Below are 21,431 nucleotides of genomic sequence, written 5' to 3'. Positions count from 1 at the left end.
CAGCTGGGGCGAGCTGCGCACCTTCCCCCCCCCCACACACCTCCTACCCCCGGACCCTCCAGCTGCCTCGGAGTCTTCCTCCTCTCCTCCTCCCTTCCGCTCCCCGCACCCAGAGCTAGTTTGTTTGTCCAGTGGCTGCCGCCGCTGCCCGCACTGTTTGCCAAGCTTAGCGAGCCGGCGCGCAGTGCGGGCCCAATTAAGTCTCATTCATTATTCAGTGCCCCGTCTTCCCCCGCCCCCAGCCCGCCACTGAGAAGTTGCGTCTCTGTCCCTCCCTGTCCAGGCCCCTCATCAACCCCGAAGGGGCCTCCATGGGGAGGGGGTGCGGCATTTCCCCCTTCCAGCCCCCTCCTCACCTCCGCAAAGGGGGTGCACTAAGGGGCAAGGAATTTGGAGAGAACCCAAGAACTCCCTTAAGTCAAAAGTGGAGGGGGAGATTTGGGAGATCCAAGCCCCTCTCCTTTACAAAGAAAAAAGCGAAGCCCAAGAAGCGGTGTGACTTGGCCAAGGTCATAGAGCTGAAACCCAGGAGTGGAGCAAGGAACGTGGAGACTAAGGCATCTTGCACCCCCTGCTCCTTTCTACTAGCACTCAGGCTGGAGGGAGGACGATTGCGGTCTCCTTGACACCTTACTCTCCGTAGTGGGGCGCTCCCATCCTCTGTTCTTATTTTAATTAGTCTTGTTTCTCCTTCACCTTTAGCTTATGGGATAGAGCAGCCTCAGGGTTTCCAGTATCCACTGGAAGGGTAGAGGTGTGGTGGGAACTCAGAGGTGTGGTGTGGTAGTGATGTGCGTGTGTGCGCGTGTGCGTGTGTGCAGACTGTCAGTGGGTTTCTATGATTTAGAGGAATGGGAACTATAACCAACCACCAACCAAGGCATTCTTGGAGGGCAACGCAGCAGGAAGAGCGCAGCCTGTGGTGCTGAGGTCCAGTATGTGGCGGTGAGAAGAAGCAACCATTGGCCTGTTTTCTTCCTCTTCCTCCTCCTCATCCTCCTCCCTTCCTCCTCCTTCTTCCTCCTCCTTCCTTCCTCCTTCTTTCCTCGTCCTCCTCGTCCTCGTCCTCGTCCTCCTCCTCTTCCTCCTCTTCTTTGTCCTTTTTCTTCTTCTTTTTCTCCTCTTCTTCGCGGTACAGATACGACAGCGGGGGAGCAGGACCTCGGTAGGGACTATTCTGAGCTAGTGTGCCCCGGCCTTCAGACGACCCTCTCCAGCTCTCTTCTGTAAACGGCAGTGCCACCTGGCGGTTGCAGTGCTGCACTGCCAGAGGCGTTTTCTGGCTGGGGTGGGACAGGGGAGATTCCAGCCCCTGCAAAGTGCAGGTGCGCTGTCCGAAGCTTTCCATTCAGTTTATCCGAAAGGGCAGGCCAGAAGAGTGTGTGCTGTAAAGGTGACCCCCCCAAAGGGGCTGGCTTTGGGGAGAGGCCTGACTTCCGTGACACAGCAGACACAGAGGCAAAGTCCACTTGGATGGAAGTGGGAGCCGAATGAGAGGGGCCATTTTGACTCTCTGGTCAAAGGAAATGACTGGATTGCCGTGTGCTGAGAGCCTGGACAGCCAGGTATTGTTCCACTTGGGATTGGCGGGGAAGGAGGCCCCATGGATCTAGAGGAGACAGATTGTCAGGCCAGCAAGCTTTGGCATCTAGTTTGATATTCTGGGGATTTGTCCAGTTTCTTTGGAGAAGCCTGTCTCAGAGGAGGTGGCTGAGTTGTGGGGTGCCAAGGACTAGATAAAACATTTTCCAAAATGTTTAATGGATAAGAAGTCAGGATGGGGGCTGGGAAGGTGGCTCAGTGGTAGAGCACTTGCCTTGCATGCCAGAGGCCCTGGGTTCGATTCCTCAGCACCACATAAGCAAAAAGGAAAAAAAGCCGGAAGTGGCGCTGTGGCTTAAGTGGTAGACCTCTAGCCTTGAGCTGAAGAGCTGAGGGACAGTGCCCAGGCCCAGAGTTCAGGCCCCATGACCAGACCCCCCCAAAGAAAAAGAAGTCAGGATGCCTTCTAAGCTTAACTTGTGGGAAATTAACATGGACTGGAGAGAAGAGAAAGCTGGAGAGCGGTTAAAACCTTAGCCAGGTGACTGAGAAGAGTCATAGACAACTTTAAGGGGGAAGGAAAGGTATGGGTTTGGGAAAGCATCCTACCTAACCCTTTTCCTCCCCTCTCCTACCCATGAGATATTTCCTTACTAGTGGTTTGCAGAAAGGTCTGAAAAGTAAGCTTCTGTTTATTTTTTTCTGTCAGTCAGGAGGCTTGAACTCTGGGCCTGGGCGCTCTCCCTCAGCTCTTCAGCTCAAAGCTAATGTCTACCACTTAAGCCACAGCGCCACTTCCAATTTTTTGATGGTTTATTGGAGATCAGAGTCTCATGGATGGGCTGGGAAAGAGGCTCAGTGGTAGAGCACTTGCCTTGCATACATGAGGCCCTGGGTTCCATTCCCCAGCACCACATAAGCAAAAAAAAAAAAGCTGGAAGTGGCGCTATGGCTCAAATGGTAGAGCGCTAGCCTTGATCTGAAGAGCTGAGGGACGGTGCCCAAGCCCAGAATTCAGGCCCCACGACCGGACCCCCCCCAAAAAAAAAGAAGAGTTTCATGGACTTTCCTGCCCAGGCTGGCTTTCAACAGTGATCCTCAGATCTCAGCCTCCTTAGTAGCTAGGATTATAGGTGTGAGCCACTGGTGCCTGGCTGCTTCTGATTTTTTTTAAATTTTATTATTATAAAAGTGATGTACAAAGGGGTTACAGTCACATAAGTCAGGTACAGAGTACATTTCTTTTTGGACCTGATTTTTTTTTTTTTTATCCCTGCACTGAGTTCTGCAATTTCCTCTCCTAAATTTGGAGTCACTGTGGTTGTAAAGAATAGAATTGAGGTACTAGAAAAAGAATGAAACCCTTGCACTCCACAGATATGGTGGTATATCTGGACATGACTTTTACTGGAAGGGGGATCGGTTGCTGTGTTGGGACCTGGTAATAGTCTTATGATTCTGCTTTTTTTTTTTCTCCCATTCTCTTAGGATCTAAGGATAAATCCTGGGGCTATGGTGGTCTTGATTCTCACAGAGGACCCTGAAGTTTCTGCAGTCTAAGCAATGTCAGGTGCCGCTGGATTTGTTCTGAGACCCTTACCCTAGAGGATGGCCAAGGGACTTCTGATTACCTATGTCCTCTGGGCTGTTGGGGGTCCTGCTGGGCTACACCATCTATACCTGGGAAGGGACAGCCATGCCCTACTCTGGATGCTTACTCTGGGGGGTGGTGGATTGGGTTGGCTATGGGAATTCTGGAAGCTTCCAAGCTACGTAGCTCAAGCCAACAAACTCCAGGGGCAGAAGCAGAGCCCAGGAAAGGGGACACCTCCCCTCAGTCTTATTCGCTTTACTGCCCAGATAATAGTGGGCATCTATTTTGGCCTTGTGGCTCTGATTAGTCTCTCTTCCATGGCCAACTTCTACATTGTCGGTCTCCCACTGGCAATTGGCTTAGGAGTCTTGCTGGTGTCTGCTGTTGGCAACCAGACCTCCAACTTTAAGAATACTCTAGGGGTAGCATTCCTTACTTCCCCTATTTTCTATGGCCGTCCCATAGCCATTCTACCCATCAGCGTGGCTGCCAGTATCACAGCCCAGAAGCATCGCCGCTACAAAGCTTCAGTGGCATCAGAGACGCTTAGTGTGCGGCTCTACCGGCTAGGCTTAGCTTACCTCGCTTTCACTGGACCCCTGGCATATAGTGCCCTGTACAACACAGCTGCCACTTTCAGCTATGTAGCAGAAACTCTTGGCACTTTCTTGAGCTGGTTCAGCTTTTTCCCCCTTCTTGGCCGACTCCTGGAGACTATACTCCTTCTGCCTTACCGGATCTGGTGGCTATTAGTAGGAGATCTTGGCTTCAATAGTAGCTACTTCCAGGAGTGGGAGAGGCTCCATGAGTTTGTTCACAGTTTTCAGGATGAGAAGCGGCAGCTGGCTTACCAGGTAAGGCTTGCTTTCTTCTCTGGGCCAAGTGGTTGTCTTGTCTGAGGTCTGTTAGAACTGGTGTCAGAACTAGTGTCTCCACTACCACCCCCCTTCCCCAAGTATTTTCAAAGGTTTCTTTGGGCACACAGTTGGAGAAATCTATGTCTATGTTAGTTTCTTTTATTGAGGTATAACATATATAAAATAAACTATTTTATGCATATACAATGCAAATCAAGGCATGGAACCACCAAAAAGCTTTCTGCATACCATAGTTTTTTTCTCCTTTCTTTGTGATGCAGCTACTAAGGCTTGAACTTTCTTGCTCACAAATGGCAGTTTTCCACTTGAGCCACTCCTCTAGCATAGCATTTTGCTGGCTAATTGGAGATAAAGCTTCAAGGATTTTTCTGTTCAGGCTAGTTTCAAACCACGATTTCCAGATCGCAGCTTCCTGAGTAGCCTGGAGTACCGGTGTGAGCCACTGGCCCCAGCCTCTCTTTCTTTTCCTCCTTGGGGATGAGGGATCAAATCCAAGGTTTCACATGCATGCTAGGTGAGCACTGTACTGAGCTACATCCCTAGCCCTAACAAAAAAAAATTGGTGCTGTGCTGGGGCTTGAACTCAGGGTCAGAACATTGTACCTTAGCTATTTTTGCTCAAGGCTGGAACTCTTATCACTTGAGCCACAGCTCCACTCATTTTGCTGGTTAGTTGGAGATAAGAGTCTCACAGAATTTTTCTTGCCTGAGCTGGCTTTGATTTCTTTTCTTTTCTTTCTTTCTTTTTTTTTTTTTTTTTGCCTGTCGTGGGGCCTGAACTCTGGGCCTGGGCGCTATCCATGAGCTCTTGAGCTGAAGGCGCCACTTCTGGCTTTTTCTGCTTATGTGGTGCTGAGGAATCGAACCCAGGGCCTCAGGCATGCAAGGCAAGCACTCTACCACTGAGCCACCTTCCCAGCCCCTGGCTTTGATTTCTGAGTAGCTAGGCATACAAGTGTGAGCCACGGGTGCCCAGCTTCTTAACAAGTTTTTTTTTTTTTTTTCTTGGTGTTGTTTTGTTGTTTTTGTTGGTTATGCAGCTTGAACTCAAGGCCTTGCCACTGTCCCTAAGCTTTTTTGTTCAAGGCTAGCACTCTACCACTTTGAGACACAGCACCACTTCCAGTTTTCTGGTGGTTAATTGGAGATAAAGAGGCTCATGGACTTTCCTGCCTGGACTGGCTTTGAACTGTGATCATCAGATCTCAACTTCCTGAGTAGCTAAGACTACAGGCATGAGCTACCAATGCCCTGTTCCCTAATAAATTTTTAATCATTCTTTTTTGTGTGTATATGTGTGTGTGTGTGTGTATGTGCTATTTTTGTCTATTCTTTTTTTTTTGGTTGGTTGTGGGGCTTGAACTCTGGGCTTGGGCGCTGTCCTTGCGCTCTTCAGCTCAAGGTGAGCACTCTGCCACTTCCGGTTTTCTAGTGGTTTATTGGTCTCATAGACTTTCCTGCCCAGTGGGCTGGGAAGGTGGCTCAGTGGTAGAGCGCTTGCCTTGCATGCATGAGGCCCTGGGTTCGATTCTCAGCACCACATAAGCAAAAAGCCGGAAGTGGCACTGTGGCTCAAGTGGTAGAGCGCTAGCCTTGAGCTGAAGAGCTGAGGGACAATGCCCAGGCCCAGAGTTCAGGCCTCACGACTGGAAATAAAAAAAAAATAGACTTTCCTGCCCGGGCTGGCTTTGAACCGCGATCCTCAGATCTCAGCCTCCTGAGTAGCTAGGATTACAGGTGTGAGCCACCAGTGCCCAGCTGTCCATTCTTTAACATCAAATAAATGGAATTCTTTTTTTTTTTTTTTTTGGTCAGTCATGGGGCTTGAGCTCTGGGCCTGGGCCCTGTCCCTGAGTTCTTCAGCTCAAGGTTCTGCCCCTTGAGCCACATTGCCACGTCCAGCCTTTTCTGTTTATGTGGTGCTGAGGAATCAAACCTAGGGTCTCATGCATTCCAGGCAAGCACTCTACCACTAAACCACCTTCACAGCCCTAAATGGAATTCTTAACTGTGTATTCTTTTGTATCTGACATCTTTGTTTGAGATATGATCTTACTAGATAAGCCTAGGCTAGGCTGAAACTCAAGATCTTTCTCCTTTAGCTTCCCTAGTGTTACAATTTCAAGCAAGGACTGTGATTACAGGTATGAACCACCACTCCTGGATTGGCATTTTTCAAATCTGAGATTCTAGGTTGTTCAAGAGATACCATTAGGTTGATTTATCAAAGGACCAGAGAGAGAGAGACCTAGTTACTCTAAAAAAAATATGACATATTCTGATTTGTCAACTTCCGTTTCCCTAAGGTTTTGGGCCTTTCAGAAGGGGCAACAAATGAAGAAATACATCGGAGTTACAGGGAGCTAGTAAAAGTCTGGCACCCTGACCACAATCAGCACCAGAAGGATGAGGCCCAGAGGCACTTTCTGGAGATCCAGGCTGCGTATGAAATCCTGAATCAGCCCAGGAAATCCAGGGGACCCAGGAAGTGAGGAAAAATCTTCCCTCAGAGGATGGACTTCTAGCAGATCCAGGCAATGTATCTCAAGTCTGGCTTTGTACATATAGGACATTCTACCAATGTTAAAGAAACTGCTTTCAGTAGAAATGAGGAAAAGCTTTACAGAGTGAGAAAGATAGTGATAGAAAATTTACTTGTAGGCTGGGAATGTGGCTTAGTGGTAGAGTGCTTGCCTAGCATGCATGAAACCCTGGGTTCGATTCCTTAGTTCCACAGAAACAGAAAAAGCCAGATATGGCGCTGTGAATCAAGTAGTAGAGTGCTAGCCTTGAGCAAAAGAAGCTCAGGGACAGTGACCAGGCCCTGAGTTCAAGCCCCAGGACTGCCCCCCCCAAAAAAAAAGGAAAAAGAAAAAAATGAAATGAAAATGTACTTGAAAGGTTAGGTGTTGGTGGCTCATGTCTGTAATCCTAACTATTCAGAAGGCTGAAATCCGAGGATCACAGTTCAAAGCCAGACTCAGAGTTCAAAGTCCATGAGACTCTTATTTCTAATTAATTATTCCCATAAAAAGCTAGAAGAAGGGCTGGGAAGGTGGCTCAGTGGTAGAGTGCTTGCCTTGCATGCATGAGGCCCTGGGTTCATTTCCTCAGTACCACATATGCAGAAAAAGCCTAAAGTGATGCTGTGGCTCAAGTGGTAGAGCACTAGCCTTGAACTGAAGAGCTCACGGATTAGCTACCAGACCCACAGTTCAGGCTCCACGACAAAAAAAAAAAAAAAAAAGCTAGAAGTAATCGTGACTCAAGTAGTAGAGGAGACTAGCTCTGAGTAAAAAAAGCTCAGGGACAGCGCCAAGACCCTGAGTTCAAGCCCCAGGACCAGCAAGAAGAAAAAAGAAAGAAATAAAGGAAAAGAAAGTATACTTGCATTCTGAACTTTTTAAAAAGTCTTAGTTATTGTATTCTTTTTTTTTTCCCCCCAGGGCTGAGGACCAAACCCAGGGCCTTGTGCTCGCCAAGCGGGAGCCCTTCCACTGAGCTAAACCCCCAGACCCTTAGTTATTGTATTCTTGATCATATTTTCTTAAAAATAGAAAATTAAAGGCATATTATAAAAACAAATAAAATAACTTTGAAACTATAGACCTTGTCCCACCTCTGGTTCACTGCATTGTGATAGAAGAAGGTTATTTGACTCTTTTTGGTAGCTGGGAAGCATATTTCATTCTATAAAAGATAACAATAAATTGGGAATAGATGGCTCAAACTTGTATTCCTAGCTACTAAGGATGTTGAGATCTGGAGGATCAAAGTTCAAAGCTAGTCAAAGAAAGAAAATCTACTTGCTTCTACCTCCAATTAAGCAAAAAACTGGATTGAAGGTATAGCTCAAGTAGTAGAGTGTTAGCTATGAGCAAGCAGGCCAAGCAAGATCAAAGATCTGAGCCCAAGCCCCAGTACTGGCAAAAATAAAAGAGAATAAATAAATAAACAAATAAATAAATGCTTTCAGCCAGAGATTGGCAGCTCAGGCCTGTCATCTTATTAATTCAGGAGGCTGAGATCTGAGGATCATGGTTCAAAGCTAGCCCATGCAGGAAAGTCCATGAGATTCTTCTCTCCAATTAATCACCACAAAATCCAGAAGTGGAGCTGTGGTTCAAGTGGTAGAGCACTAGCCTTGAGCATAAAAACTCGACAGAGTCTAGGCCCTGAGTTTAAGGGCCAAGACCAGTGCGCACGTGCGCGCGCGCGCACACACACACACACTCACACACAGAATCTCACAGACTTTCCTGCCTGGGCTGGCTTTGAACTGTGATCCCTAGATCTCATCCCTCTAGTAGTTAAGATTATAGGTATAAGCCTGTCTGTCTGTCTATCTATCCATATAACTGTATATAGTCAGTCATGGAGCTTGAACTTAGGACCTGGAACTGTCACTGAGCTTTTTTTGGGGGGGGTCTGGTCGTGGGGCCTGAACTCTGGGCCTGGGCGCTGTCCCTCAGCTCTTCAGCTCAAGGCTAGCTCTCTACCACTTGAGTCACAGTGCCACTTCCGGCTTTTTTTTCTTTTTTGCTTATGTGGTGCTGAGGAATCGAACCCAGGGCCTCAAGCATGCAAGGCAAGCGCTCTACCACTGAGCCACCTACCCAGCCCCTCACTGAGCTTGTTAAAAGTTAGAGCTCTACCACTTTGAGCCACTGCTCCATTTCATATTTTCTGGTGGTTAATTGGCGATAAGGGCCTCATGAACTTTCTTACTCAAGTTGGCTTTGAACCACAATCCTGAGATCTCCGGAGGAGTACTAGGATTACAGGATATCTAGGATTATAGGCATGAGCCACCAGTGCCTGGCCTCACATTTTATTTATTTATTTTTGTCAGTCCTGGGGCTTGAACTCAGGGCTTGGGCACTGTCCCTGGGCTTCTTTTGCTCAAGGCATCACTCTACCACTTGAGCCACAGCATCACTTCTGGCTTTTTCTATTTATATGGTACTGAGGAATCGAACCCAGGGCTTCATGCATGCTAGACAAACACTCTACCATCAAGCCACATTCCCGGCCCACTATTCTATTTTAATGCTGTGCAATAACCTCTTTTTTTGAGAGACATTTATTTTATATATGCAGATGCATACATACTTAGTGTTTTGAAGGATGTTGCACCAATATCTTCATGCCTCTAATTTATCTATTCTCTTGAATTATTTCCTTAGAATAAATTCCCAAGAGTGAAATTACTAGGTCAAAGGGTATGACCATTTTTACAGCTCTTGTCAATATTGCTCTTAAATTGTAGTGTCCAGAATGAAATGCAATTCTCAGACAGAGCAAGGTACTGTGGGGCTATTAAGTTCTCAAGGTCTGTACAATATATCATCCTTTAAATCAAGCAGCCTAGAATGTATTAGCTTTTTTCCCTCTCTTTCTTTTTTCTTTGCTATATGTGACTCATTGACCTAGTAGCCAATAGAGGCTCTTAGACCATTTCCTAGGCACTATGTCTTAAAGCTATATTTGCTTTATCCCAGGAGGGTTTTGAGGATGCATGACTTGAATTTACTTTCTTAGTTTTTTGTTTTTGTCTTTAAACAATGGATTCTATGCTCCCAAGAGGTATATGGTTAACGTGGTCTTAGCTAGAAACTGCAGGTGGCACTATAAGGCTGTCACAAGGGTAAAATAGTGTTTTGTTTTGTTTTGTTTTTTTCCATCATGAGGCCTGAACTCTGGGTAGTAGGCACTGTCTCTCAGCTCTTCAACACAAGGCTAGTGTTCTACCACTTGAGCCACAGTGCCAACTTCCGGCTTTTCCTGCTTATGTGGTACTGAGGAATTGAATCCAGGGCCCCATGCATGTAAGGCAAGCAGTCTACCACTGAGCCACCTTCCCAGCCTTAAAATAGGTGCTTTTTAATACATCACTTTTTTTTTTAAAGTTTGATAGTAGGTTCATTATCAGAGTTCTTTTGTCCTTTCCTGTTCACAAGAAGAGAACAAATGTGAAACTGAAGAGACCAAATGTGAAACTGAATTTGGAATATTATCTGAGGCAAATGCCAATGGATTTATGTTTTTCTCATTGTTTGATCTCCCAGGGGAATCTGGGATGGTTTGTTTAGAGTTAGTTGTAACATATATCAAGCTACTAATTTGGCTTTTGAAGTTTACACTTTGAGATGCTATGTTCCCCCCACCCCCCACAATGTTCCTGCCATCTTTCCCCTTAGTCACTGAAAGAGATCAAATTTTATTCAAGTCAGGTACCTATGGATCACACCTGTAATCTTAGCTACTCTGGAGGATGAGACAGCCTAGGTAGGAGATTCTGATATTCTTATCTCCAATTAATCTCCAGAAAAAGTGAAGTAGTGCTATTGCTCTAAGTGGTAGAGCACTAGCCTTGAGCAAAAAGAGCTCAAGGAAGTGCTCAGGCCCTGAATTCAAGTCCCAAAAACAACAACAACAAGGGACAGGAGGGATGGGGAAAACACACACACAAACACCTAACTTACAATGAACTGTTGTTGGAATGATTTTGTTTTGTTTTTGCTGAGTCTTGAATAATAAAAAAGAGTTTAGGGCTGGGAAGGTGGGTCAGTGGTAGAGTGCTTGCCTTGCATTATTGAGGCCCTGGGTTTGATTCCTCAGCACCACATAAGCAGAAAAAGTGTGAAGTGTACTGTGGTTCAAGTAGTAGAGTGCTGGCCTTGAGCTGAAGAGCTGAGGGACAGCGCCCAGGCCCAGAGTTTAGGCCCCACGACCGGCAAAAAGAAAAAAAAAAAGAAAAAAGCCGGAAGTGGTACCGTGGCTCAAGTGGTAGAGCGCTAGCCTTGAGCTAAAGAGCTGAGAGACAGCACCCAGGCCCAGAGTTCAGGCCCCAGGACCGGACCCAAAAATAAATAAATAAATAAATAAATATATATATATATATATATATATATATATATATATTCTGTTCAGATATCTCCCTATTTCAGATCTGGGGGGGGGCAATGAGGTTAATTTTAGTACCGTGCCCTTAATCTTCCCCCCACCCACAAGTTTGAACTTCACTTCTTTTGTTCTTTTTTTCCTATTTTTCCTTCCTGGGGTCCACAGAAACTTGTTTATTGCTTTTCAGTGTTGTGTATTGTGTGTGTGTGTACCCATATTGATACTTGTACCCATATTGATACTGTTCTTCCATAGCTTTCCTACTCAAGGCTGGCACTCTGCCACTTGAGCCATACCTCTACTTTTGGCTTTTGGGTAGACATAAGAATCTTATGAACTTTTCTATCCAGGTTGGCTTCAAACTGTAATCCTCAGATTTTAGCTTCCTGAATAGCTAGGATTACAGGTGTGAGACACTGGCACCTAGTTTAATTTGGGTAAGAAAGCAAATAACTGTTTAATTTGGGCACTTGGTAGCAGACTATTTTCTATTCAGTGATTTGGAACTCACTGCCTCTTAGCAGATAACTTCTCTTGCACAGCCAAAAGGATGGGTCTAATCATTTCTTTTTTTCTTTCTTTCTTTTTTTTTTTTTGTTGGTCATGGGGCTTGACCTTTGGGTTTGGGCGCTAGCTTATCTATCCTTCAGCTCTTCAGCTCAAGGCAAGCACTCTACTGCTTGAGCCACAGTGCCACTCTGGTTTTCTAGTGGTTTATTGGAGATAAGAGTCTCACGGACTTTCCTGCCTGGGCTGGCTTTGAACCGTTATCCTCAGCCTCCTGAGTAGCTAGGATTACAGGTGTGAGCCACCAGTGACCGGCAGGGTCTGATCATTTTTGATTCATCTCCCATCAAGCTCTTGTCCTTCTCTGTCAATGTGTTTGTTGTTTTGATGTTCCTGTTTTTGCTGATGTTACTCTTCTTTACTGTAGTTCTTTTCTTCACTGCTAATCCATATCTTTATACTTCTTTTATGACCCAGATTAAGGTTTATCCCTAAATGATGCCTTTGCCAATTAATTCTACTTGCAGTAATCTTTTCCTCTTGAATTCTTTTAGTATTCTTGTCTAGTTGGTACTGGTCTATTTTTGGACACATTGCCATGTAATTTGTTTTCTGTCTCACATTTGTAAGTTTTGTTCTTTATTCCAAAGCCCCTTCTGGGCAGGGATTGCCTGCTTCCAATGCAAATAACAAAATATTTGTTATAGAAGAGCCTGGGTTCAAACTCCAGTACTTCAAAACAAGCAAACAAAATAAAACAAAAACCCAGGATATGTATTATGTATGAATAAATTAACAACTTGGACTTTCATGTTCATTTGTTACATGGGGAGTGTCCCTCAGGGATGCTGAGACAATGAAATGAGACATTGCATTGACAGCACTTTATAAATTATAAAACTTTTGAGAAGCAAGTATGATACAGTAATCCCAACTATTTGGGAAGTAGAAATCAGGAAGATTGAATTCAAGGCCTGGGTATAAAGCTAGTAAAACTATATCCAAACAAACAAGGCAGGTGTGGTGGTTCATACTTGTAGTCCCATCTAGACAAGAGATATAGGTTGGAGAAACTAAATTCAGGCCAGCTGGGCAAAAAGTTTGAGTCCCTAAATGAAAATTAACTAGAGCAAAAGAGCCAAAAGTGTGGCTTAAGTGGTAGAGTACTTACTTTAGGACCTTGAGTTCAAACTGAGAAAAGTTAGATAGTATTAATTTGTGTGTGTGTGTGTTGGTATTAGGGCTTGAACTGGATTACAGGCATGACCTGTCAACAAGTTAATTTTTATTTTATTATTTTTGATAATACTCAGGTTTGAACTCAGCGCTTTGAGCTCTATCACTCAAGCTATGCCCCGAGTAGCAGTTTTAATTTTATATGTGTGTATGGGCTGGGAAGGTGGCTCAGTGGTAGAGCGCTTGCCTTGCATGCTCGAGGCCCTGGGTTCGATTCCTCAGCACCACATAAGCAAAAAGAAAAAAGCCGGAAGTGGCGCTGTGGCTCAAGTGGTAGAGCGCTAGCCTTGAGCTGAAGAGCTGAGGAACAGCGCCCAGGCCCAGTTCAGGCCCCACGACCAGACCCAAAATAAAATTTATATGTGTGTGTGTATATATATGTGTATGTGTACACACACACGTGGGCTGGGAATATGTGGCTTAGTGGTAGAGTGCTTGTCTAGCATGCATGAAACCCTGGGATCTATTCCTCAGTTCCACAGAAACAGAAAAAGCCAGAAGTGGTGCTGTGGCTCAAGTGGTAGAGCAAAAAGCTCAGGGGCAGTGCTTAGTCCCCGAGTTCAAGTCCCAGGACTGGAAAAAAAAATTTTTTTTCATATATATAGTTAAGTCTGCCCTGGAAAAATGACCCCTTCCTATTGCTTTTCCTCTGGCCACACATGGCCTTCCCTAGAAGTCCCTGCCCAACAATTGTAACCCAGGCAACTGGCATACCTTGGGGCAATAAGCAGTCTCCTAGGCTATGATGTCATTGCTGCAGCCATTATCTCCTTCCTGACCTCTCCTTTTATAATCTCCATCATGAGTTCCCCCGGTACGCTCCTTGCATGCCTCCATCCTACATCTTGTGCAGGCCGGCAGTTTGACCCTCCCTCTACCCCTGCCACCCCCACCCCTCAAACTCTTTTCTGCTTGAACTATGTGGTGGTCTCCTTTCAGTGAACCTTACATATTGTCAGTTTGAGGCTAGCATGGAACATATATATATATATATATATATATATGTATATATATAAAACCTTCCTACCTCAGCTTCTAAGAGCTGAGATTACAGACATGTGCCATAACTGACCAATAATTTTATTATTTCCTTGCAAAGCTAGGGATTGAACTTAGGGCTTCCAATATGCTAGGCAAGTATTGTACCATGGAGCAATGACTCCAGCTCTATTTTCTTTATATAGTGCTGGTCCTGGGGCTTGAACTCAGGTCCTGGGAGCTGTCCCTCAGCTTTTTTGCTAAAGGCTAGTGCTCTACCACTTGAGCCACAGCTCCACTTCTGGCTTTTGGGTAGTTAGTTGGAGATGAGTTTCACAGACTTTGTTGCCTGGCCTGGCGTTGAATTGGGATCCTCAGATCTCTGCCTCCTTAGTAGCTAGGATCACAGGTATGAGCCATTGGCACTTGGTATGACTCAAGTGGCAGTGCCAATCAGAGAAGATTGCTGCCTGCAATCTTCTGGAGATTTGGAACTGTAGTTCTCTATTCGGTCTGTCTCCTGCATTCCTCCCCCACTAAGAGTATGAGGAACTAGGAAGGATGAAAACTGAACATTCTATTTTTGCTGATAATTGTGAAACAATTTTACATGCTCCACAAGTCCCAGCTTGCCAAGCAAGCAATGCATTCAGTTGCAAGATGTTTTCCAGGGGCTCTGGGTCCTAACTAATCTACCCTATTTTTTTTTTTTAAAGCAAATTTACTCTTTAGGTAGTAATGGGGTTTGAACTCTAGAGTTTCACCTTTCCTGGTCTGGAACTCTATCACTTGAGCCATGACTTTAGATCTGCTTTTTATTGGGTTAATTGGAGATGTATCTTGTAGACTTTTCTGCCTGGGCTGGCTATGGACTTTGATCCTCCATATCTCACCTGTTTGAGCAGCTAGGATAACAGGTATAATCAACTGGTACCTGGATATGGGCTGTGGAATTTTGGCTTCCTAACCCAAGCAAGTTAAGAACAAAGTAGCATACTGCCTGTAGCCCCAGATTTGGCAAGCTGAGGCAGGAAGATGATGAATTTGAAGCCAGCTTTGGCCTCAGAATTTTACACAGCAAGATCCAGTGTAAAAAAAAAGTAATAAAACTGGGCACCAGTGGCTCACATCTGTAACATTAGCTACTCAGAAGGCTTGAGATGTGAGAAGCCAGCCAGGTCAGCCAAATCGGAGAGACTCTTATCTTCAATTAACCACCCTAAAGGCCAGAAGTTGCCAGGTGCCAGTGGCTCACGCCTGTAATCCCAGCTACTCAGGAGGCTGAGATCTGAGGATAGCGGTTCAGTCTGTCCAGGCAGGAAACTCCGTGAGCCTCTTATTTCCAATAAACCACTCCAAAAACTGGAAGTGGTGATGTGGCTCACATGGTAGAGTGCTGGCCTTGAGCTGAAGAACTGAGGGACCCACAACGGACCAAAAAAAAAAAAAAAAGCTGGAAGCAGAGCTGTAAATTCAAGCCCAAGACAGACTGACACACACACACACACAATCAAAACAATACAAAAAACATCCCCCCAAAAAAACCCCCCGAACAACACATAAACACACACAACCACAAAAATCCTCCCAAACAAAAAACTACAAGGATGACTTGATATGTATGTACCATCCTACTCAATTTACATGCACTGGGATTGAAACGACAGACTTGTGGAAACCAAAACTATGGGGGATATCTGTGGTGTCCAGCTATACATATGTAAGTCTTAGTCTTAGGGGGAGCACGTTCAGAGCCCCTTTTTGAATCTCGGGGCTTTCCTGCTCCGGCTGGCTGAGAACCACGATCCTCAGGTTCAGCTTCTGGGGTAGCTAGCGCTGGGCTAGACGGAAGTGGGGTGGGAGTGGGGGTATTTAATAGAAAGATTCAACAGAAAGCATTACTGAGGGATAGAGGACAGTTGGGCAGATCTGAAACCTGTCACAGAAAACGACTTGAGAACACAGCCAGGGCAGATCCCTGAAGTTCAAACCCAAGGTAATCCTGGGCTGGGCTGTGTGTGCATCCTCTCCCCCAACCCTCACCACTTCCTGTATTCATTCCCGGGAGGCCTGGTGGCCGCCTGGTCTGGATCTCCAGTTTCCCGAAGTCGGTGGCTCCGGAATGGCTTCAAGGATGTTTAGTAGCCAGGAACCTAAAGTCTTCCAGACCGACTCTAGAGCGATCGCAGAAGAGGTCCCGGGCTCGGACTTATAGCAAAAGGCTGTGCGCGAGGTTTGCCAACGCGCGCCTTCGGCCATCTTCGGGAAGTTTCGGTTCTTTCCGGCAGTTCTCGTTCGGCCCTCCAGTCCGGCCGAGTGTTAATCCCCCATTTCACCTTCCCGCCGTCAGGTTTGGGCTGTCTTGCACGCTGACGTGAGTTCGAGTCTCACCCGTTCCTCTCTAACACTTCTTCAAGCCCACGGTAGTGACGAGTGCCGTGACAGACGGACCCCCCCACCCCCACCCCCGCCCCAGAGAGGAGCCATAACACGAAGGTCAACCTAGAAGCCCGCCTCCGCCAAGACGCCACTCCACTGCAAAAGGGTCGACGCACGGGTCGCCCGAGGCTCGGGCTTCGTTCGCGCGCCCGTTGGCTGCGACCGCCTGGAGCTCGGCCAATCAGGTTCACGCCCGCGCGAGTGCGCGCCGTACGCGCCTGGCTGGATGGCTGGCGCGCGCGCTCCCGAGGAGGCTCCGGGGCGGGGCAAGCAGGGCGAGCCGGAGCGAGCGTCCGGCGTGGATCGGCCAGGCACTCCCGCGTCGGGCGAGGGGAGACGGGGCGGTGATTCTTCCTCAGCCCGCCACCCCGCGGCCGAGGGAAGTGAGGAAGGTGGCGGTGGGGGCGGGGCGGCGTCCGGCTCTGAGAGAACTGGGGGAGGAGCGCGGCAGCGGCGGCGGTAGCAGCGGCGGTAGCAGCAGCAGCGGCGACGGCGGCGACGACGTCGACGACGGAGGCTCCAGAAGAGAAGGCGGAGAATCTGCTTTTCCTTTTCGCAGACCCCGAGAGAGTTCGAGGCGCTGAGCCGGGAACTGGAGGGACACGCCGACTGCGGGAGACCCGGAGCTAGGTGAGGTTGAGGAGGATGCCGGGTGAATGGGGCTGGCGGGGCTGGAGGGGGGCGCTGAGGTGGAGGACGGGTCGAGGGAGGGGAGAGGATGAGGGAGCTGGGGCCACGGGCGTGTTGGAGAGGAGGGTCGGACGCGAGCCCTTGGGAGACCCGGAGCGCTCCGAAGGTCGAGGGTCTGTGGGGGGGGGTTTCCTGGGGGCGAGCGAGGCTCGTGGGCCCGAGTTGGGGAGTTTACGCTGAGGGATAGGCCCGGGAAACAATGGAGAGAGGGGGACTCCGGTGTAAGCGTGGGGAGGGGGGGAGGAGGAGTGGATTTTTAAGAAATAACGCGCAAGATCGAGAAGAATGAAAGGGATGGGGTTATTTGGGACGTTAAAGTACAAATGAAATGAGGATTGAAAAGGTCATTTGAGTGGGTGTCAAAGGTCCTTAGGATTTCAGGGTCCTAATGGGATTTTGAAGATAAAAAGAGATAGACAAGCCTTCTTAGCATTGAAAAGGAAAACGAGTTGGAAATAAAGCAGAGAGAGAGGCACAGAAGTACAACACTTACGGTTTGGGCTTGAATTACAGGGTAAGTCCAGTGTAGAGTAGGTAAGTCTGCACAATGTCTTTCTCCTAATTCATTCAAGATGATTGGATTTTTTTAAATAAAGGTAGTGGGTTTTGCCATAAGTTTTGGCCCTTTGCTAAGGAGTGGAAACCACCATTCATTTAATAATTTTATTATATATTTCATTCTATTGATAAAGCCTACCTTCTCAAATCCTCAGCAGTTACTGCATACAATATACCTGCGCTTAATGAAGAGGAGAGTCTAGAATAACCAATAAATATCTTGCTTTGAGTTAAGCCGGTGATAATTCAGAGTTCAGGATGTCTTGGGAGTAGGGGAAGCACCCAGGGCTTTTTTGTTTCCTTCTGGACTAAAAGATGATGAAGAGCCTTGATATAAACTTAAGTTATCTGTACTTGGTCAGAATTGCAATTTCTCACTGAGAAATGTCCCTGTACTATCTGACACTGGAAGAGAGAGTTTTACTTTAAGACATTGTTTTTTTTTTTTCTTTTTTGGGTCCGGTCGTGGGGCCTGAACTCTGGGCCTGGGCACTGTCCCTCAGCTCTTGAGCTCAAGGCTAGTGCTCTACCCCTTGAGCCACAGCGCTACTTCTGGCTTTTTTCTTTTTGCTTATGTGGTGCTGAGGAATGGAACCCAGGGTCTCATGCATGCAAGGCAAGCGCTCTACCACTGAGCCACCTTCTCAGCCCAGAAATTGTTTTCTTGATGGTGACTTCAAATTATCAGGCTACCTTAAACCTTTCAGTTTAAATTAAGGTGATTTAGGAATAATGTGAGAAAATATTTCTGGGATTATGATCTTTGTATTGTCTTAATATTTGGACTTCCAGACCAAATTTGAGATGATGCTAAATAGAAGAGTGCTGATTTTGAAATTGTTGTTACCATGTTGCCTACATGTCCATATTAAGCTTTTTATTTGTTGGGCATTAAGTTTTGCTGACTCACCTAAGATTTCTGGGCATTCATTAGTTTCTATTTCTCAGCTGTGTCTCCCTTGGTAGCATTAGATTACTTTATAAAGATCCAGAAATCATAATCTAAATTGTAGTTTCCTTATATGTTATGAAAATCAAACAAGGGAGTGCTCTTAGTGATGTGGCTCTTTATTGACCTTTCAGTGGGCTATGCAAAGTATTTTTTGTGTTTTTTTTGCATTCATTATCTCATTTAATTTAATCCTTAAATCCTTAAATTAAATGCAGAAGTTAAATAATTTACTAAGGTCACAAAGGTAGTGAATAACTAGACTGACCAAAACTAGTTCTATTGGATGCCTTCTTTAAATCTGCACTGCCTGATTGTTTTCTATTCCACTCTTATCTTGGTTGTGGTAAAGCACTGAGAACTGGTTGAAACTAGGGGCTGATAGGAACACAGTGATTTAGTTTCGATTGGGTTAGTGGCCTAATCTAGAGTTTATAGAAAATTTATTCTGAGATTTACAGAGCTTCTGATAATATGGTTAAAAAATCTTTTTGCTGAAGGATGTATTGTGATTATGAGTAATTTTCTGTTTAGTGTACTACTGAAGTATTGTGCATATGTGGCACTCCTGTAGAAGTCAAGACAACCAATAGCATAGTCAAAACCAATTAACTCTGGAAAACAGTTGAAAACTGCTCAGTGCTCAGGTGTTCTCCAAGCACCTGTTGAGCCTACAATTGATACTGGCATTATCTCTAAATATAGACAGGATCCTCTTAGAAACCCAGAATGAAACATACAGAACCAAGAGAAACAGCTGGGGCCTGGGGAAGTAGCCAAAAGTTACTGGCCAAACATCAGCATAGCCCCTGGAGGCCGATTAGGCTGATTAGATGCTAGAAAATAGCAGGGAAGGAGGAATTTTCATTTGTTGAAGTTTATATATCCCTAGTTACTGGAGTGTGTGTTTGTGTGTGAGAGAGAGAGAGAGAGAGATGTACGGATGAACACATATATATACTTAAAAGATGGTTGTATTAACACCATTTTTCAGATAAGGCTCAGAAAAATTCACTAATACACAGGGTACCTTTTGTTTTTTGGTGCCTGTACTGAGGCATGAACTCAGGACCTGGGTGTTATCCCTCAGCATTTTTCCACTCAAGGCCTACTGCTCTATCACCTGAGCCACAGCTCAAAAAAAACTCCTGCTTTTTTTAGTGGTTAATAGGAGATAAGACTGTGTATCTTTCCTGTCCATTATGGCTTTAAACTGAGATCCTCAGATCTTAGCCTTCTAAGTAGGAGTAAAGGCATGAGCCACTGGAACCTGGGTACATGCTGAGTCACTTAATAATGACAAGATGAAAATTTGAATATGGTATTAAAAATTTCTGATTGCAGTTTTTTTTAATGTAGAGTCATCATACAAAAGCTAGGAATTAAAAGTCACTCTTTTTTTGATCCTCCTTTCTCTTTTTGAAGCAAACCTGATTATATCAGTCTTGTTGCTTTTATTGGAAACTGGAAGGAAAAGCTTGTATTTATTTATTTGTGGGGAAGGAAGAGTTCATTCATTGTATGACCAAATGACCTCTTGTAGAATATAGTTCAGCTTCCTTAGTTGCTTGGTGTATTTCAGAAGCAACATGAAAATGGCATGTCCAGCCAGGGGCCAGAGGCTCATGCCTGTAATCCAATCCTAGCTATTTAGGAGACTGAGATCTGAGGATCCAGGTTCAAAGACAGCCCGAGCAGGAGACTCTTATCTCCAATAAACCACTAGAAAACTGGAAGTGGCACTGTGGCTCAAGTGGTAGAGTGCTCCCCTTGAGCTGAAGAGCTGAGGGACAGTGCCCAAGCCCAGAGTTCAAGTCCCACTACTGACAACAACAACAACAACAAACAAAAAAAAAGAAAATGGCATGTTCATCCCTTCTAAACTGAGGTTTCACCTCCCTTTTTTAGTGGGGTTTAAACTGAGGGTCTTTGTGCTTGCTAAGGCACAAGCATTCTGTCACTTAAACCACCCTAGTCTTGAGGTCTTGACTTTCTGGGTAAGTCTTCTAAACTGTAGGAGAACAATGAAGCATGTCTACAAACTCTTACCACTTTGTTTTTAGTAGTACTGAGATTTGAACGTAGGGCTTTGTACTTGCTAGGTAGCCTGTTTACCATGTGAGCCACTCTACCAGTCTCTCTTTACCGCTCTTATCAGTCTTCTGTATGGCAGGCTAGCACCCACTATAATCCTCTTATTTGTGTTGACAGGTGTGTGCCACTGTGCCTATATAAGCTAGGTTTACAGGCATGGGACACTGGTGCCCAGCTGAATCTAGGGCTTTTTACATTTTGTTTTATTTTTTGTGCTGGCACCAGATCTTGAACTCAAGGCCTCCACACTTTCTTTTTTTTTTTTGGGTCCGGTCTGGGGCCTGAACTCTGGGCTTGGGCGCTGTCCCTCAGCTCTTCCGCTCAAGGCTAGCGCTCTACCACTTGAGCCACAGCTCTACTTCCGGCTTTTTTCTTTTAGCTTATGTGGTGCTGAGGAATCGATCCCAGGGCCTCATGCATGCAAGGCAAGCGCTCTACCACTGAGCCACCTTCCCAGCGACCCTCTACACTTTCACTCAGCTTTTTTGCCCTTAGCTAATGCTGTATCATTTGGGCTACACCTTTAAGTGTGGAGAGGATTTTCCTGCCTGAGCCAGCTTTGCATCTTGAACTTCACATCCCAGCTTCCTGAGTAGCTAGGATTACAGACATGAGCCATTGGCACTGGCAAGATATATACATATACATATATATATATATATATATATTTTTTTTTTTTTTTTTAATTTAAAAATGTTTTAGCTAGGCACTGGTGGCTCATTCCTGTAATTCTAGCTACTCAGGAAACTAAGATCTGAGGACCAGGGTTCAAAGCCAGCCCAGACAGAAAAGTCTTTGAGAGTTATCTCCAATTAACCACCAGATAACCAGAAGTAGAGTATGGCTCAGTGGTAGAGCACTAACCCTGAGAACAAAAACTCAGGCCCGGGGGCTGGGAAGGTGGCTCAGTGGTAGAGCGCTTGCCTTGCATGCTCGAGGCCCTGGGTTCAATTCCTCAGCAGCACATAAGCAAAAAGAAAAAAGCCGGAAGTGGCGCTGTGGCTCAAGTGGTAGAGCACTAGCCTTGAGCTGAAGAGCTGAGGGACAGCGTCCAGGCCCA

At 45.9% G+C, this 21,431-nt stretch overlaps 2 protein-coding genes across 4 annotated transcripts in view; both read left to right on the top strand.

Moving 5' to 3' along the window:
* The first annotated feature begins 1,479 nt into the window (after window positions 1–1,479).
* On the top strand, window positions 1,480–7,620 carry Dnajc22 (DnaJ (Hsp40) homolog, subfamily C, member 22). Its single transcript, XM_013018824.1, has 4 exons — window positions 1,480–1,565; window positions 3,031–3,990; window positions 6,321–6,548; window positions 7,461–7,620. Exons 2-3 carry the CDS (start codon window positions 3,151–3,153, stop codon window positions 6,504–6,506), a joined length of 1,026 nt encoding a protein of 341 aa, XP_012874278.1. The 5' UTR covers window positions 1,480–1,565; window positions 3,031–3,150; the 3' UTR covers window positions 6,507–6,548; window positions 7,461–7,620.
* Spats2 (spermatogenesis associated, serine-rich 2) overlaps window positions 1,491–21,431 on the top strand; it is a 79,481-nt gene continuing 59,540 nt past the window's right edge. Inside the window, exon 1 of one of the 3 annotated variants that reach the window (XM_013018822.1) lies at window positions 1,491–1,565. The gene's annotated coding sequence lies outside the window, so the exon portion shown is untranslated. Of the gene's footprint in view, window positions 1,566–16,414; window positions 16,711–21,431 lie in introns of those variants that run through there. The other 2 variants (XM_013018823.1, XM_013018820.1) reach the window with 2 other exon arrangements.

The sequence above is a fragment of the Dipodomys ordii genome, unplaced genomic scaffold (genome assembly GCF_000151885.1).
Source record: "Dipodomys ordii isolate 6190 unplaced genomic scaffold, Dord_2.0 Scaffold42, whole genome shotgun sequence".
Classification (NCBI taxonomy): Eukaryota; Metazoa; Chordata; class Mammalia; order Rodentia; family Heteromyidae; genus Dipodomys; species Dipodomys ordii.
Note: the sequence above shows the minus strand (reverse complement) of the source record. Positions and strands in the feature narration are given on the sequence as shown.